The 19,611-nt window shown below is 32.4% G+C and overlaps 1 protein-coding gene across 10 annotated transcripts in view; it reads left to right on the top strand.

Moving 5' to 3' along the window:
- Positions 1-19,444, top strand: part of LOC111429253 (CRK like proto-oncogene, adaptor protein) — a 150,554-nt gene extending 131,110 nt beyond the window's left edge. For 7 of the 10 annotated variants that reach the window (XM_023065122.2, XM_023065124.2, XM_023065121.2 and 4 more), the window contains 7 exons: positions 5,910-6,083; positions 11,102-11,283; positions 11,794-12,228; positions 12,297-12,554; positions 13,593-13,763; positions 13,975-14,676; positions 17,011-19,444. In XM_023065122.2, coding sequence (XP_022920890.2) covers positions 5,910-6,083; positions 11,102-11,283; positions 11,794-12,228; positions 12,297-12,554; positions 13,593-13,763; positions 13,975-14,676; positions 17,011-17,292 — 2,204 coding nt within the window. In that variant the 3' untranslated portion in view covers positions 17,293-19,444. The remainder of the gene's footprint in view (positions 1-5,909; positions 6,084-11,101; positions 11,284-11,793; positions 12,229-12,296; positions 12,555-13,592; positions 13,764-13,974; positions 14,677-17,010) is intronic. The other 3 variants (XM_023065117.2, XM_023065119.2, XM_023065118.2) reach the window with 3 other exon arrangements.
- Positions 19,445-19,611: the final 167 nt, after the last annotated feature.

Here is a 19,611-nt window from a genome sequence, read left to right as displayed (position 1 = left end):
TATATTGTGGAAATAATAAGCTTTGGAAAAGATCGTTTTGAGAATATTCGAATTTATTTTCTACAATAGTACAGTAGGACCAAAATAAGATTTTCGAATATATACGAGTGTCATCAATATTGTAGAATAAGTTTAGAGAATTCCTTGCTCTCCATCGTCATGAAATTTTGTAAGAAAAATAGCTGCTTCACCAACCTCAGCACTTGATATTTCACCACATAATTTTACACCACGATACTTCTGGTTTAAATCTCATAAATCTTAAGAACGCTTCTTCTTCTCCATCTATCTACTTTAGATCATCAACATTATATTTTGCCTTGTTTTTAAATATATTTTTTAATATATTAAAAAAAGTCCCGTATAAATAACATCCTTGTAATAAAATAGTATATAAATTACTTAACAAGTAAATAACAAAATTAAAATCCTACATAAAACATTCAGTTTAAAGCTTAAATAATATATTTTTTCCAGTTCGATTTTATACCTGAAATAATTGATATCAATATTTTAATATTGAAGAGGTCATTAGGCCGACTTTGCGGTATTTCGTTTCAGTCCAATGCCCGCCATTTCGGCTGCAAAAAAACAACGAAGAACGAAAAAGAATACAAGCGAATGGATAAAGCTTGGAATTCTTCTGGATTACATCACAGCGTAGCGGCAAATTGGGCTTGATTAAACGCTGCTGTTTTTAAATTCAAGTCAACTTTATGATTTTTTTTTGTGAGTGATGGGGTAGGATATCGTAAATATAAAAAACGAGGTAATTTTTTTCCTCACAATTAAAACTGAAAATTTGTGATTAATTAACACTAAATAATGAAGAATATGAATAATAAAGAATATATATGACCCATATAAACATTTTTCTTTGGCTTTGTGAAACTACTACAACTAGGATTCCAAGATAAATGTAGTTCGTAGATTTTATCTCAGATTGAATATAAAAATCTTAATACCTGCTGCGTTAGAGTAATTCTCAAACATATGTTAGTGGTTTTCAATTACGTTTTGATAAACCTTTCCTCGTAAATCAAACTTTAAATAGTTTTGCTAACGTGTTTCCAAAGCTATTGAAGGCAAGTCACCTTTTAATCTTCATAATGGGGCAACTCCAATTTTCACGGAGCTGGTTGTAGCTTGATGTATAACATGGAGTGAGATTTTGATTAAGTTACGAAGACTAGGTCAGATACACCCAAAGTAATCTCTACCTCTTAACCCTACGCTTTGAACCCCGTTTTGCGACTCGATTTTTTGTATTGAATTAATCATTTCCTTCTAATCTTTTATGTGTTTTTCACACGTGTCATTTTATCTTTTATATTTGGGGCGTGTGCGAGCGTAAACACAACCACCCCGTTTCAGTTTCGAAATGATTAATAACGTCACATCTGCACCAGCAGAACCGTGAAGCCCTCTCATCTTATCTACGACGTCCTCCCTAATTGAACGGGGGCCCCCGCTGACGTCGCATTAGACTAACTTCGTGTTCGGATCTGATAAGAGGACGTTGACACATCGTTTATCATGTTAGACGCCACGGAAATTTCGGTTTCTGATATGCAATACATAACATCTTTACTAATTACAGGTATAATTAACCTCACAAAAAAATTCCATTAACCAAAAACATTATTTTTTATGTAAAAAGCAAACGCCTTTTTTGGGGGGTATAAAAAATAATTATTCTTCGGAGATTTTTTTAAAATTTTTTTGTATATATTTTTGAGTTGAATGCAAATCTTTGCAAAAATGGTTTATTACGTTGGGGCCAACTTCCTGGGACCCCGTTACTATTGTCACATTATGTAACGTATGGTTATGGGTCCCCCCGCGAAACGCGTACCTACGTTTATTACGTGAGTTATGGTTGTTTGGCCTTTATTTGGAGATACCAGTTTTGCAGCGATCGGTGGTCCATTTTTACCTACACAAAGGTGCCCCATTTTTTTAACGACCACCGACGTTTTTTATTGCTATACACCGGTAGCGCCCACAAAATATCCCCCGAACGATTGTTTTGTATTTAAAACCGCGCCTTTAAAAACCATTTTCGGTTAACAAAGCGATAACCGAACATGTGTGCCTACAAGGTTTTTCTTTCTGGATTAAGTTTATTTGTTTTTTGAATATGTTTGGAAAATCTGGGACGTGTCAAAAAATTTTTTAACGAGTTTTTTTAATCTAGATTTATTGATGTTACGCCTATAAAGTTAGTATGTACCATGTGGTTTTAATATATTCTTTCAATTTAATGTGTTTTATATACGTCGGTTCAAATTTTTCAAAGGAATAATATAATTTCGAAACTCCATCGACAAATTTAAAAAATTAAGAAATGAGTAAAACGCATTACCTGTATGAAATAACTGATGGTTAAGCAGCAGAAAATTATACCGGGAACGATTTCAGAATCTGCGAATTCCATACCAAAAGATTTTTTTCTTCAATGCATCGCAAGGTTATTGAGCACGGTTATTCTAAAACAAAAAAAAATCGTTATGATTATGGCATAAACCACAAATAACGTGTTAGAAATCTTACAAGAAAATTTGAAAATGTTAAATTAAAAGTTGCTTTCATATTTTTTTAATATGGAGAAATACTGCAAGCAGAAGTGCTGATAAAAACCGCTTCTTGCAGGATTTTGACAGATTTAGGTTGGTTCAATAGTTTTTGGAAAGTTATAAGACATTTGGAACTAAGCAATTATATAAAGACCAAATTAACATTATGCGGGCAAAGACCAAATGTCATACAGATCAGATGATGGGGAAATAGGAGCTGACACAGCAGGCTAATATTCCAAATACCTGGAAATTCAAGACTATTATTTGAAAGATAATATCATATGAAATTCGATGAAAATGCGATCTGATAGCAGAATATAATTTGCTAATTACAAATTTAATCAATTTGTCAAAGATAATATATCCAAAATCAGATAGTGTATCCTGGATATCAACAGCTTGTCTGCCTTTTCATTGCCCTCAATGTCTTTGTGATCTGAAACCCACCATATAGTAACATCATTGCCCCTACCGAGTTCTTTAAGGTTGCTGGTACACTCTTTGATCAGTAGCAACATGGTGTTAATAAGGAACTTTTAATGAACCAAGCAGAATAAAAAATGGACCACTACGGCCAATATTTAATTATACCGATAACAATTACTTCAAGTAAAATATTAAGGAACCTTTAAATCAGCAAAATATTACTGTAATTTTAAATTATTTTTGTCTAAACGCAATAAAAAGTCGAATGTATTCAAGTTTTTTTTTGACATCATTAATCATTATTAATTTTTTTAATACCGTGCAAGTGTTATCTTCCGTTGTTAAAAGCCACGTAGTATATCTTGACGAATTTCCTCATAAGCTCCTCGACTTCGCCTGTTAATCTCCCCAACCTGAATCTGCTCTAGAAGGTACGTGCTTTCCTTCACGTAATCAGATACTTCGTAACAGTCATTAAAGTGGGTTTTATTAACAGAAATAAAAGCTCACTTATACCCCCATTTACAACTTGCCTGGTATATAAAATAATACGTGCTAGATTTTATTACACACACGAAATTAAAGATTCAGGTTTAAACTTACACGTATCTAAAGATGTTTTTTTTTTGCTGCTTAAATTTTATTTATTTAGTCTTAAACGGTTCCTCTGCTTAAAATACTTTCTGTATATCTTTTTTGTCTTTTTCAAGTCCTCTATAATCGTTGTTAACCATCATAGTAATTAATAATAAGGCTTGGCACAGCTTAGACCCGTCTTCAAATCATAAGCAAAACTTTTCAAGCATTTTAACGTACCTATTCTCTTTTATATAGCATTGGAATTGCTTTTTCACATAAAACCAATGCAATTGTCCAAAATAATAAATATAGATTACTTTATAAAAAATACTATGTTGGATTTTTAATTTTATAAGTCGTATATAATTAGAAAGGGGGACGTTTGGGTATTGTTAAACAACTACTACAAGGTAACATTGTGAAATAATAAGGTCTTCATTGGCCTCAGGACGTAAAGGGTATATTACATTACGTGGTAAACTTCATTAGAGCAACCCAACCCAATTAAATTCTCTGTTAAACAATACTTTAATCCAAACCTCAAAATCTATCAGATTTCAAAAATGATATAAAAACAGCAATATTTTTGACATCGATTCTCAAATATATCGATAATTTCTCATTTAATAGCTTGATTTTGCCCGGATTTATAATAAATTTTATTAAATTTCACTTTAAATGGTTTTATAGAAATTTACACCCATATAAAACCTTAAAGAGAAACCATGACTTTCGTATTTGAGCCACAATCTAAGTGGTGAATATATTTATATTTTTTTGTTATCACCTGTTGCAATTTTCAAAACCTCTTCTAAACTTGTTCTATGGCAAATTCCAGTTACCCTCATTGCTTCAATCCATGAATAGTGCGCTTTCTCAAGTTTTGTAGTAGTAGAACTTAAATAAAAACTTTTGATTCCGTTTTCCATCATTTGATATTGTCATCTTAGAAGGCTTGCATCTACAAATATAATTGATATTGTATTATTCAATATTAATCAAACTTAAAAATTTTAAATAAATTTCTAATATGAGATAATAATCTAAATAGATTCTGTTAAAAGAATGTTTAAATTGATTTTTACTATAACTATAGTGTTTATCGATTTGGTTACGAAACTGTCTCCTTGTGTAAAGTAATTCAGGGATATTGGTGGGTTGCGTTAAGGCTAACTAAAACCCACGACGATTCCATAAGAGTCTCGTTCGACGCTATTTAATTCTACGTCCCGTTCACTAATGCATTCATTCATAAATAATTGCCGGCTAGAGTCGAAGGAAAAACTGTTTTAGAGAGCAGGTATCGGTATTTCGTATATCATTCATAAGCCAAGTGGTATTTCTTGGGCCCGGTTTATGTCTTTTAACAACGCGGCAGGTTTCCGACACATGTTTAGCTGACATATTTAATGAGAAGCAAGTTCCGTTCTTCATAATTTTTTTCTTGAACAAGAAAAAATAAATTTACTGAAAATAAAAAATTTCTTAGCTGTTAAATAACACTGCGGTATTATTTAAGTGTATGTGCAGGTTGATTAGATGAAGTGGACCATGAAAGAAAAACGTGCTGAAAGTACTCTTTGGCGCCGCGTAGCGCAAGTTTGGCGTGGGCGATGATGTTAAAATAACGGCGCCCCAAATGACCAATATACGCGGCAACGGCGGCAGCAGTCGATTGTGTCCACCAAGTGGAAAGCAAACCTGCACCTGAAACCCCGTGGGTGAAAGGGAGATAAATCCGCCGCGGGGAGCGTGTCTGGCGCCTAGAAGAACGTTAACACCTCCGTGAAATACAATGTACACCGTACCTAATTGGAATTCCTAAGCAGCATTCGCTACTACTCCAAGTCGTAACTTTGCTGCCTACCATTGCGGAATTATTAACCTCTAAGGCCGTTGAAATGACAAAAAAATTGTTGACAGTACAGTTGAAAGCTGCCTGTCGCTCAATATGTAATAGTTATTTGTATTTAAGTATGTTATTAGAAAATCAAGTACTAAAAGTAACTGTAAAATAGCTTGTGAGTTTACAAAAATTAAAGAAAAACTTTCCTCAAAAGATTTCGAAAAGGATGAGTTTACTTTTAAATTTATTTACTGTTAGTTTATACAAGTCACCCTTACAAACAACATCCGGAGATACCGGAAGATAAAGTATCCAAAAAGTTTCTACCTGTTCTAAAACCGTAAACATCTACATTTCTATTTTTAAATACTTTCGTCACCTTTTTCCCCCTTAAGTAAATATCTTTAATCAATCGTATTTATTTATTTTTGTGTATTTACCAATTTTATATTAATAATTTTTTTTATTTCTTGTTACAGTAGGCGGAATGTCGCGGCCACCGAAGCCAGCGGCAACCGCAAAAAAGGTGGCCCCACCGGCGGTACCTCACGAATTTCGTCATTCCGGAAGTAGTTTTGGATCGGCAGGTTACGCATCTTCAGAGGATGCAGGATTTTTAGCTACATCTGACAACGCAGGTGTACCTTGTAGAGGTAAATTTATTTCTTTTTATGCCAAAAAATTAAATGTTATAAAAACGTAACAAAAATATAACAAAAACGTAATAAAAGCTTAACAATTTACTAAAAGAAAATTGAACCCAACCCAAGATTTCTTTCCATTAACTTATTTTGTATTCGTCCTGTGGCGACGAATACTCTTCTCACCAGGATGCCACGGCAAGACGACCTTGGCATAATATTACTTTACTCCTTAATTACGGTGCACGAAGCTTGAGGCTATGATGTTTCCGAGCAAAACGAAGCCAAAAGCTGATTTAAGGAGAATATACATTGTTGAATTGACTTTAAATGGATATAAAAGAAACGTATTAAAAGATTGTTTAAAATAAACTATTTTTTAAGGTGTGAGTTGTCAATGTTAATCAACTATAATCAAAGAAATCTTGGAACTAATGACTGTAAATCTGACTTTGATGGGTGTAAAATCTGTTTAGGTGTTACCGCGCCTTAAAACTGTATATAAGACGAGCGGGAAGAGATCAAGGACCTTTCTAAGCCGGTCCTGGAACGCTTCGTCGTCGTCGTCGTCGTCTTAGATAAGGTCTAGATAAATTACAGGTTCTCTTCGCGTCATATATTTTTATTGCTGCGTTACGCCAGAAGCCTGCGGTTGCAATTATAATTTGTATTGAAACAAACAAGCAAAAAGCAACAAATGTAACAATTTGTTACCGTTTCATTTTTTTCTCTTAAATGATACGGCAACCAAGTCATTTTCTAGAGGAATCCAATATAAAGTTATAAGGATAAATCATTTATTCAATTTATAATTAAATCTATTCTTTATTTTTCAAACACGTTCAATTAATTCAGCAACATTTTAACAATTGTTGTATGCACAAACGTTTTGATTACATTCAAGTTGAACAATTGTGTCACCGTCAAGTTATACATGGTCTATTGCATCTGATCAACTTGAATTATGTCATGTTGGTATGTCATGCGAGGTATTAACAAACCGTATACAACTTGGTATTTCAGTTATTTGTAGTAGGACTGCAACACTTGATTGAAAATTAACCAATTACACAGACTGTCCATTTGAGACTTAGAGTATGATGTAAAAACTCCAGAGAATCTTTCTGTTGGCATTAATAGTAATACCACTCACAATCTATTTTGATGTTATATCTCTGGGTGCAGTATCTTTATGGCAATATTTTCGAGTGATTTTTTTGCAAAAAACTCTTTTTTGAGCCCAAATTTGTATAATGACTTGGTTATGTTATGTAACTCTGGAGAATATTTTTCTTGTACTCTATATCGGCTTAATTAATAGAATATTTAATATAATACTATTTAATAGCAAGCTATAAAGTTGTTGATGGTGATGAAGGTGGGAATATGCTCATTAGTGTGTTGGACGACTTCTTAAGTTCTTCTAGTGATGCCATCTACTAGGTTTTTAGAACTTTAATATAATTATTATGGTTCATAAATACGTTTTTATTAATCTGGGTGTGTATCCGCGACTATCACTCCTGTATGTACTGTTATATACTTTAACGAATGTAGATTTATTTCCTTCCTAAAGAGAATGTAGTGCTCATGATATCACTATATTTTTGTATATTGTTACTAAAGAACAAAACTTTTCAAAACTTCTGTCTCTTGTTTAATATGGCCAAATTGTTTATATTCCATTTGGGATTTCAACTTTCGGGTGAGATCCCTGCCCAATATAAACTGCCTTAAAAACAGCATCTACTTGTTATAACGCTCAATCAATCTATGCAGCCTCAAGACTTTTTGAAGTTTATGACGTATAACATTTTTATTAAATTGAGATCAGCGATGTCATTCTTTGAGTAATTCGCTTTTCCCAGAACTTTTAAACTTTGTGTTTTAAAAATTTTAAACTGGTATCACAATGCATGTAAATCGATCTAATCTACATAGTACCTCTTATAAGCTATTCGATTGTTGTGTGAATCAGCAAATATCTAAAATCTTTACCGATTACCATTATTGAACTATCTATCGTTCAATGAATTACTTCTATTTTTCATAACTACTTTAATTACATAATTCACTCAGTTATGTAAAATCGGTAACTCAGAGTTTTAGCAAATATTGAATGAATCAATTGAATAACTTAATATACACCTAATACGTCAACTACTTGCATCAATACGCAAGAAAATCGATAATATCCTATATTGTCTAAACATTGGTGTATTCCGTATAATGTCTGGTTTATCTTTCTTGACTATTAATAACAAAATGTTGTAAATAATTCTGCTTACAAGGTTTCATCTGATATTATATGTCAACTCTACCTCATTCATAATGACAATAACATTATTCATAGTAAGACTTCTTTGTTTCAAATGCATCTGTTAAGTTCAGATATTCAGGTGCTTTCAAATACAACTCATTAAAAATATTTTTCTTGCTTTGGTACATGACATTCTTCTGGGATTGATATAACCTACGCTTTGAAATAGCAGAAATACATTCGTCCCAAACGAAAATTCATGAATAATTACCCATTCTCTTCATACCGAACATACCATATTGTTTACACAATGTTTATTTTCAGTACAAACGATGGACACATTCTTGAAAATGTATATTATTGCTAAGTATGAGAAATCTATATACACCCATTACCTTTTTATAACCCCTAAAACTGCTTAATTTATTCTGCCACATCCTGTACATAAAAACGTTAACAATAACTCATTTGCATTGCAAACGCAAGTGCTTCAAAGGTAAATTTCTTCAAATAATTCATCTTTTTTCTTTTTACGGAATTAGAGCAACTTTCGAATAGCTTAGAAATAGGTTCATTAATGTTTCTTCTTCAACTGTGAGTAGACAAAATTCTTTCTTACGTCAACTTAATCATCATCAACCTCTGATATTTAACTCTTCTTGTGGTTGATAAAGTATACGATTGGCTACGAACAGTAAAATAGATTGCAGTGTAAAATTCATTGTAACAAAAATAGATTTTAATATTACACAGTTAAACGTGATTTAACTTAATTTTCTCTTATAACATCTGCAAACCGATCTCTCAGTTAATAATAATTTTAATGCTTCATTGAAGATTATTATTAATAGTGTATAAACTTTAAAATGTTATTACCCTTGGTAATTTGCGTTCTCTATTGGATATTGTTCGAAATTTACGAGTAAAGTTAGTTCTTTGCTTCTGTGTTACAAGTTGTACCAGAAAACAAAAACGACGGTACTTAAAAACTTTCTTCAATTCAGAAAGTCCTAGTTTCACATTGTTTTTCGGGATCATTTTGCACATAAAAAACATCCTTAAAACACAATGCGTTTTTAAATTGTTGGTGATGAAATGTGCGGATCACATGTGGAGAATATAGTGAACGTGCTTTTTTTTCTTATTAACCAGAACCACAAGTCAAAACAATTCTTAAAATATAAACATCCGTCTTCAAGGATAACGCAAATTAAAATATAAAAAAAGGAAAATATAATTTTAGATGCGATATTTTTAAAAGTAACGAAGTAAATTCAATTGAAACCAATTGTATTACAGAGCCAACAGACATCGTCACCTTTCTTGGCGCCGCTTTCCGAGCTATAAAAGAAATAAAAAAACAGCTATACAGAATAGTGACGTGAGTTTGGAATGTCGCTATGTATGAGCCATTCGTTTTTTCCATTGACCAGCGGCTATAGATTTTCTTAGAAAACCCACCTCTTCATTCTGAATTAACTCCCGGAATCCTCTTCAGACTGGCGCCAACAAGAACTCTCTACAATAACAGGAAAACATATTTCTTAACAAAAAATAATTGTTTAAAGTACATCTTGTAAACAAACCCAATTGTCGGTGTTAAATATAAAGGTATTAACTTGTTAACGAGAAAGATTTGTTTTAAATTCGTCTCAATTTACTCTAAATTGGTCTAATTCGTCCCAATTCACGTCCCCATTTCTCCAATTCCCCATTCCCTTTCAACCTAACAAATTTATCTCAAGTTTATGGTCGCTTCATCCTCATCTAAAATTGTCTACTAACTGTCATCTTGTATTAGAATTAACGATTATTAAAAATAAAAAAGGAAACTTTTAAATTAATTTCTTACGTGGGAAACTTGATTCGTTTACTTCTTCTATTCGATTTGCTAGTAAATGGGTACTTCTTCTGGTTTGCGGGGACGTGATGGCAAAGGTCACGTCTCCGTGTGCCTGTTTAAGCTGGATGCCGACGAACTGGCTCGTAAAATCCCCTTCTTGGCGATAGGAAATTCGCCGAGCAAATATCGTCCGGGAATTTATTGAATCCTCGATGGCTTCCTCCGTCGACCAGAAATATGTTGCACCCGTTTAACCATGTGAGGACAGGTTAATGTACTCTGGTCGGCTGGACTTCGCTTACTTTGACCCCTTCTCGTGTGCAGTACAAGAGTTTAAACGAAGATATCTTCGTAGTAAGGAAAGATTTTAACATCATCATCAAAAAATTTCTGGTAAAACCTAAAAGATTAAAGCTGAAATTTAAAAATAACACAAAAAGTATCTAATTTTCATATATTAATAAATTAATTTGATTGAATCAAACCGTTATCGATTGGTAATAAATTGAGCAAGAAAATTAAAGTGAAGGAGAGGAAAATTTAAAATATCTAATTTCACAACAACTATTTTAAATTATGTATTAAAACTTGTTCGATCCACAATAAAAACCGCACAATAAAAAGTTGTAATGTTACAACCGGAAAATTTAAACTAACATTAAAGGTTTTACGTCTCCACTAGCCATAGCGATGTGCAAATTGATCGCACGACGGCGGTTTAGAAAAGTAGACCGTCCCAAATAAAAATGCACTCTTAGCACCTTTATTGCTTCCATAATTTAAACTGACCGTAAAACGGTCTTGGAAAGTAGAACCCCATTAAATCCTGTCCATATGTGGGCGTACAGTACACTCAACCTTAAAGAAACCACACCATCTCATCCGTAACAACAAATTTCAAAGTTTTCTTCTTTACTTATTTTCCAGATGATCACTCAGATTATGGTAGCACAGTAAGCGGAAGTACTGGAAAATCACCCGGACCACTCTATACACCACCTACATTTACATTTCCTACACAACCAGGCACTATGTTAACTCATAAAGCTGCTGTTTATTATCATCATCAGTTGAGTTTACAAGAAGATCAAGGGATTGATATGACACAGGTTTGTATTTTAATTAATGACATCTGTCAATTTTTGACATTAAATAGAATTAATTTGAAGTTAATTAATTTCATATACTTAATTTACAAATTTATAATATGGTGATTTAATGATGATGTAATTACATATCACATTAATTAATAAAAAAATTGGAAATTAATAATGTTTTAAATTGCATTGCAGTTATACCATATTTAGATTTACGTTGGTAATGTTGACATTTTTAAATAATATATTGTGAAAATGTTGCTATTTTTTATTAATTCTTTAAAAATAACTTTATAAATAATGAGTTTAAACTCAAATCATGACACGAACACCATATTAAAAGAAAATATTGAAAAATTACTTGCAATTAATTTAGGTTGGTAATATTTTTTGATGACATTTATTAAAACGTCAATTAAAAAAATTATCCAACAATATGGAATTTAATTCATTATTGGGTTTCAAATTATGTTTATTAAGTATACTGTATATTATATTAAATTTCTAATTTATTCTTTTTAGTCTCCTGGAAGAGATAGTCCTGGTTCTTCAAGTGGTAGTGCCGGATCGGGTTCAAGACATAGTACAGCAAGTTTAGATAGTGGTAGAGCTTCGTATCATCCATTAAGTACAGCAGGAAGAAGTACAATTGGTTCTTCAAATAGTCCAAGATGTTCCTTAAGTTCATGTTCGATAGGCTCCGAACACGGAAGAATCGAAAGAATGATCCATCAAGGAATCCCGGATCAAGATATTATACACACCTTTTTGGTTGATTTACAACTCGAGGAATATTTCCCTTTATTCGTAACTGCCGGTTATGATTTACCGACGATGGGGCGAATGACACCGGAAGATTTAACAGCTATCGGAATCAAAAAACCGAATCATCGTAAAAAGTTAAAAGCTGAAATCGCCCAGTTAAATTTACCGGATAATTTACCTGATTTTATTCCGGTGAGAATTTTTTGTTATAAATCTAAAACCATTTCAAATATTAATTCAAATTAATGTTTTTTATGTAGGGTTCTTTAGAAGAATGGTTACAAATCCTACGATTGGAAGAGTACCAACCCAATTTTTTGGATCAGGGTTATCATACGATAGAAGCAGTTGCCCAATTAACTTGGGAAGACTTGGAAGAATTCGGTATCGTTAAACTTGGCCATCAAAAGAAAATTATTTTGGCGATTAAACGAATCAAGGACATAAAAGCTGGGAAACGGTTCGACATGAACAGATCATACACCCAGCAGGTACGAGACGACGAACCAACCTACTGTGTATGTTATCATTTTTTATTTTGCTCGCTATTCTATTTAATACTACTTTTCATATCTTTCCAAAAAACCTCATTAAAACAAGCAAATAAAATGAATGTGTTGTTTATATCAAGGTTGTACTTAAATTTAACCCATTTTTAACTTTACAGGCAATTTCCTTGACGATTTTAATTAAAACCAAATAGATACAGACTATAATACAGTAAAGAAAACCTCAATATAATGGATTAAGGCCCACTTTTACCACCTCTTGATAAATTTATTCGATAGATAATTACCATGGTTACAGCGGTTTTAAGCGCTCTCATTGGCTAAGAGCGCCGATTTATCTATCGGTTAAATTTATCAAGAGGTGGTAAAAGTGGACCTAATACGGGGAAAGGAGTGTTCATTATAGGCAAAAGTTCGTTATATGAATAATTTTTATGCACACAAATTCGGACAGCTTTATATTTACACCAAGGACGGTAGAATCTAAGTCTAGAGTTAGTTTAATAAAAATATACAATAATCTAGCGCTGAATAACAATTAAATCTAAAACTACCGTCCTTGGTTTAAATAGTTAATATTAATCTAACGAGGTTCGTTATCTCAAGGATTTACTGTATTTTTAAATATACACTAAATTAATTGTGCAAATAAATTTAAATATAACCTTGATGGTTGTTCACAAATTCGTAGTTTCAAATTAACTTAATTCTATTTTTAATTTTTTTAAGAATTTTAATTTAATTCAATAATTTCCAACTAAGAATAAATCAATTTTTATTTCCGCATGTTGAGAATGTTACCTTTTGTAGAATCTTTTAAAATCACCTTAAATGTTTAAAAAATAAACAACTATTTCATGTTCATTTTATGTACTTGTTTTGGTGTATTATGGAAAATTAAAAAAAGAAAGAAAGTTTTGTTATTATTTTATTAAAAAAAAAATTGTTTTAATAAAATAAGTATTCCCTTTTTAATGAAAAGAAAATAAATATTTTATCCGCTCTTATGCTGTCTCCTTGCTTAAGCTGCATGTTTGTGTAATAAAGGATGTGGTCGTGCACGCTCCATTGGGGCCACCGTCCCCGGGCGTCCCCACCGTCCACAGCACGTTTCGTTCCTTCCATCAACCCTGGGAGATCGACCAGACCAGACAATTGGCGGCATCGGCTACTCACTACATGCAGCCCGTGTATTGCACTGACATTGTTCCCATCAAGGTACCTACACTAATTCACTTTAAAAGAGAAAATAATTGAAGAATTTTGAAATTTTTATCAACAAATTTATATTTAATAACCTAAAAAAATGTTTGCGCAACTTGCATGTTACAAAAAACTTATTTAGTTACGCTTTTTATGAAAAAAGAAATTATTTTCAAAAACATTCATAAAAAATAAGATAATAACTTTTATTATTAATTATTTTCAGATTCGAACAGGAAGAGGAAAATCATTAGAATCCCTAGAAGATCCAACAGAACGAACCCATCACACTTTTTGTCCAGAAAACACACAAACTTTTTATTACACCCAGCAAGGAATGGCTTGGAGACCAAGATCTTACGACGATGGTGATATAACACCCACAAACGAATCAGGATTACTTTACGAAGGGGGTGGAACCCTTCCGAGACCTAGAGGAGTAATCAGACCACGTCCCATCGCGAAAATTCCAGCGAAAGCGCGCGAATCGTTCCAAGACTTCGAAAAACCTCAATTCAACCCGGAAAAATACACAACACCTCAATACAAAACGCTTCCAAGGGATTTAATTGATACCACTAAATACCATCTACAATACGGGAGCCCTATGATGGGTAAAAAAATGCCGCCAAGTCCGCCAAAAAGACTTGATTCATGCGATGGACAAGAACAAACAACCACGGTTGAAATTCATCATGTTCAAACATCTAGTCCATTGCCTTTACCTGCTTATCCGAGTTCGGATAGTTTGAGTATATCTTTGGATAGTCAAGGTGATTTACCTTTACCACCACCTCCAGCCCCTGGAACACCACCAGGTGCGCATCAACCCAAAATGAGTCCATCAAGATCGTGGGGCGCGGAAGAACAGGAATTAATTAATACGTTAGCTTTACAACATCGGAATGGCTCGGATGCTAGTTTTAAGGTAAAGAAATATTTACATTTTAAAATAATTTATATCTAATCTTAAAACGAAAGTAAAATTAAAACACATTGTATGTATGTATGTATACATATAGTTTCATGTGGGGATGAATTCTACTATCTTTCACAGCACTTAGGCCCTTTGTACATCCCCATAACTTACAGTTCATTCAGGGATCAGAAAACCAACCCAAGGTTTTAATGAACGTTCATATACATGTAGAACAGTAATAGAATTTGTGGCCAAAAATGGATTCCTTTAAGTATGCGAGGTTGGGACTGTCACAAACAATTTGACTTACCGTCTCGTCTTCCCCTCTACAAAAGGGTGTGTTCGCCACTTTCATATAGAACATATGCTTACATAACCTGCAGTGTCCGGTCAGGAAGTGGTTGAGGAGCCTCAAGTCATTTTTTGATTTTTCTATGAACTGAGTTGATCTCTTCCGGTCGGGGTAGAGCAGAGTTTTTTTTGCAAAGACACCTACTACAGTCTCATCCCATCTATCGCAAAAAGCTCGATGGAAAATGGAGTTGGAAATAGAAATAATTCGTGATCCACCCGGTCAAAAGCTTTACTAAAATCCTTAATTATTCTTATTTCATGGCCTATTAATGAAGAAAATAAGCAAATTCTACCATTCTTTGCATGATTTTGATAAATTTGAAATATCTCAAAAACTGCAATTGATATGCATAGGGACATGTACTGAAGATTTGTAGTGAATTAAATTCTCTATCTCATAAGCTAATCAATTATGGTGTGTCCCATTTAAAAGTTTGGGCTTTTTTACAATTAAATATGGTAGTTACATTTTTGAACATCCTGTATATGATAAGCCGATATAGCCAATGTTGCTCCATTTGAAGAGATCTCAGGAGGAACTATAACAATTTTTAACTTTCTAGCTCGACTCCTTGCTGGGCAATTCAGCTTTAAAGGACATAGTGTTAATTGCTGAAAAAAGCTTCTAATTAAAATAACTCAAAAACAAATAGCACTAGTGTAGAATCAGAACACGCAATAAAAAGTATATCATTCCGTTTAAAATAACATGTATATGTCAGTACTTCGTTATGGAACCCCCTGTAAGTATAAAAATATTTTCCGTTCATAGTGTGGTAAATTTCCAACTTTTCTCTGCATACTTAAGCTCCTTATTTATCTACTTTGTTGCTCGATTTAAGTTGTGCTTTTTGTTCTTCAATAAATTACGATTGCAACGAAATGTCGCATTTTTCTCAATTCTCCGGTTTTAGTGAACCCTTTAGTATGGTCCATGCGGGTTCATTATAAGCCGACATCACTGTATTAGGCTTTCAATATAGCAATACTTTTCCTTATAGCAGTAAATGAGAGGTTCTTCTTTATCACCACTTTCCAGATCGTACAGAGGAAACTGGAAATCGTGTTCCTTATTTCCGGTATGTCCTTTCCGCCACTTTATCGTGATGTTGTTATAAATATTAGCCTCATCAAGTGATTTCCAACGGGACTTCACTAACGATAATGTATTTTGATACCTAGTAAGAGCCAGCATATCCTGTCTACTATCAGTCCAGATTACAACGTTTCTGCTAACTTCTTTGAAATCGATGATCACATTCGCTGCTATATTTGTAGCAGTTATTTCGGCCTAAGCAGTCGTGCCTGAGCGAAATGAAAAGGTACAGCTGGAGATCGAGCGGAAGATTCCCGCTTCAAAGCCTCCAGCCTTCTTTTATCTATCAATGTAGATGGTCAGCGTTTTACGTGTGGTAAAGTTGCTAGGGTATCGTCTCAATGCCAAAGTGTGGCCTGTTTAGGAAAGTAGGTGTGATGTAGTCTGTTCGAGCTTCAAGAAGGGACATTTTTACAATCTGCTTAGTATTAACTGATCGCAAACGAAGCAAAGCCATGACGGCCACCTCCCTAATAAAAATATCTAGGGACAGCACGTTCAGCATAGTCTCCGTCGTGATCGTGGGTGTCGATCTCATGGCCCACCTAATTAACAAACAAACCAGTCGTTGCAATTGGTGCAGCAATCTAGCCTTATATGTTTTAGTGCTGAGCACCAAACTATGGCTCTATGGGCTACCATGGGTCTTATCAAATTGTTTGCAATTTGGGTTAGAAAATTTGGCAAAGTCTTTAGGTTTAATTAACAATGTCGATATGCGAATTATTTTATGCAAGCTTTGTGTGCTTTAGTAAGTACATTTATGTAAATAGAAAGATCATTTTGACGGCGATTCTAAAATCGAGGAGATGAAGCCGGTAATTGTAAAGATGTTAGGGTTGCATCATTGAAAAAAGTTATATTATACCTAACAATTTTTCTTTTTATTTTAGTCAAGCTCGAGTACTGAATCCGATTCACTGCCATTTGCTAACGAAAACGCGGGAACAATACGAACAAGAGCTGGTGGTAGACAAGTAGAATTTGCACCGTGCCCTTCAAGAGCAGGTCTTCCACCACACCCCTCACCAACGCCCAACAGACAACAACAGCAACAACAAAGAGCACAAAGAAACGAACCGGTGGACGTTTTAAACGATATCGGAAACATGTTGGCTAATTTAACGGACGAATTGGATGCGATGTTAGAAGAGGAGAAACGATTAGAACAGTGAGATCAATTCATAAATATTAATTAAGAGTTAAAATGCTGAAGAATGATAAAAATTGAATTTGCGGAGATCTTCAAAGACTGAAATGTTCTTGAATGCCCTATTTTGTTTATTTAGACGAAGATTAAAGAAAAGCTTTTTTAAAAAACTTTTGATTAAATATAAGTTTTATAATTACTTAGCTCGTGAATTTGTAAATAGAATTTTTTGATGCGGATTTTTTTTTAATTAGTTAGTATCGCGGATGATTTTTATTGTAAATAGTAATTATTTTAAATTTTTTAGAGTTTTATTATCTATAATACAGCTACTTATTTTTTTTAATTACAATCATGGTTAGGTTAGGTACGGAGATGTAGTTTCATTCTTTTTTAATTAAAAATATGCGACATTTCTTTTTATTATTAAATAAAAAAGGAAACATGTTCTTTATCAAACTCTTTATTTTATAATGTAGTTTTCCATTTATTTTTTATTGAGGTACTAAAATATTCCATATATTTGAGTTGTCTACTTCACTAATTTGTAGAGCTTTTATTTATTAATAAAAAGAAACTTAATTAATAAATATACATACTGGGTGGTCCACTAGTTTTATTTATACTTAGATATTTATATTTTTATTTCTGTGATCAAAATTATATAGATAAAAAATCATGTTTTTGGGACCAAGTCCGATTTTTCTTAATAAAAACAACCAGTGTGTATATTCTTAAAGGAAAAGTGTTTATTCAAATTATTTTTAAAGTTAACATCAAAACGAAATCAGTGATTTTCAGCTTTAGCCCTCAAAAAAATAATTTATTTAAGAATAAGTTAAATAAACATTTTTTAAAATTAATTTTAACTTGATCTCTTTCCAATTTAATTAAATCTTACTAAAAAAATCTAGAATAACAAAACAGTTGAGAAAAAGGCTTCTCACATGTTCTGTGATTTCTAGTCTAGGTCCCCAAAATTGTGTGGGGAAAAAGCACAAGCAAAATGTCAAAAGAAAATTCGGCAAACGTGTAACGAAACTTAAATAAAAAAAGAGAAAATGATGAAGAAAAGCAAATTATATAACTATTATTTAAGATTATTATTAAAATAAATAATAAAAAAGGAACTCTTGTAAATTTAGTCAGGGTAGTGACAGCAATTTTAGCATTGTAAAAGGGGCTCTATGTAAACGATAAGAAAATCATAAAATTTTATAGAGTACCAGTCACAGATAAAGATAACTACATACACACATGTATATACATAATAATATAATTTTTATTAATTAATATGAGAAACTATAAAAATTCATCGCAAAAAATATATAGCTACTAAACAACTATTTGTGGTGAAAAAAATTTTTTAGGTAAACAACTTTTGTACAAAGCCATGTTTTCGTATACGGTGCATATAGATAACTTGAAAAAATCACAATTTGTGAAAATAATTCATCTATCATGCGTTTAATTATCAAGATAAAAAAAATAAATAAGAGATAAAAACAAAAACTTTGTCCCATTTGTACTAATCTCAAACAATTAACTGTAATATAAAGAAAAATGACAAGACTGGTAGTAACACAAAAAAAAAACATTTTGAATGAAAATAAGATGGTAAAAAAACTAAACTAGTGTGCCATAGTCTTGGTGATCCGGACGAAAAATTTTAAAGATTAACAAAGGATTATTGCATTAAAAATCTTCCAAAAAGGTGGCATTAAAATGCAATAGGGAAAAGAAACACTTTTGTGTTCATATCTTTTTCCATCTTATCCTCCTTGATTATTATGTACAATTATCTATTTTTTTTTCAATCAAATAGGTCTTATACGATTTTTATGCGACAAAGGTACGAATGGTTTTTTCTTTTTATAATGGTAATAATTAGTTGTGTAATCTGTTCGTTTTTAAGGCTACTTAATGGTCATCTTTTTTTACTTTTTAAACATAAAATTATTAATTTAATGAGATAAAAAAAAAGAATAAGATGAAGAAAACCTTGGCCATTTTATCTATTAATGGTCGTTTTGTTATATTATTGTAATTTGCATTCGATGTTAATGTAGCTGTTATACTTCCATGCGTCCATAATATTCCTGTTTATTTTAATATATTGGTTAACTGTTAACAATGATTATAAATAATAGATAATAAATTGATTATATGATATATAATTTTTGTTTTATTATTTTATTTACCTTATTATATTATTAAACGACAAAAGAAAGTAGAATTTAAAAGGACACCACATGTCACGCTGAATCAGCTGTTACTTGCCGTGTGTAAAGACTTTTATTGAAATAAAAGCACAGAATAAGAGTTATTCTGTGCAAGAAGTAGC

Source organism: Onthophagus taurus, chromosome 1, assembly GCF_036711975.1.
Source record: "Onthophagus taurus isolate NC chromosome 1, IU_Otau_3.0, whole genome shotgun sequence".
Lineage (NCBI taxonomy): Eukaryota > Metazoa > Arthropoda > Insecta > Coleoptera > Scarabaeidae > Onthophagus > Onthophagus taurus.
Note: the sequence above shows the minus strand (reverse complement) of the source record. Positions and strands in the feature narration are given on the sequence as shown.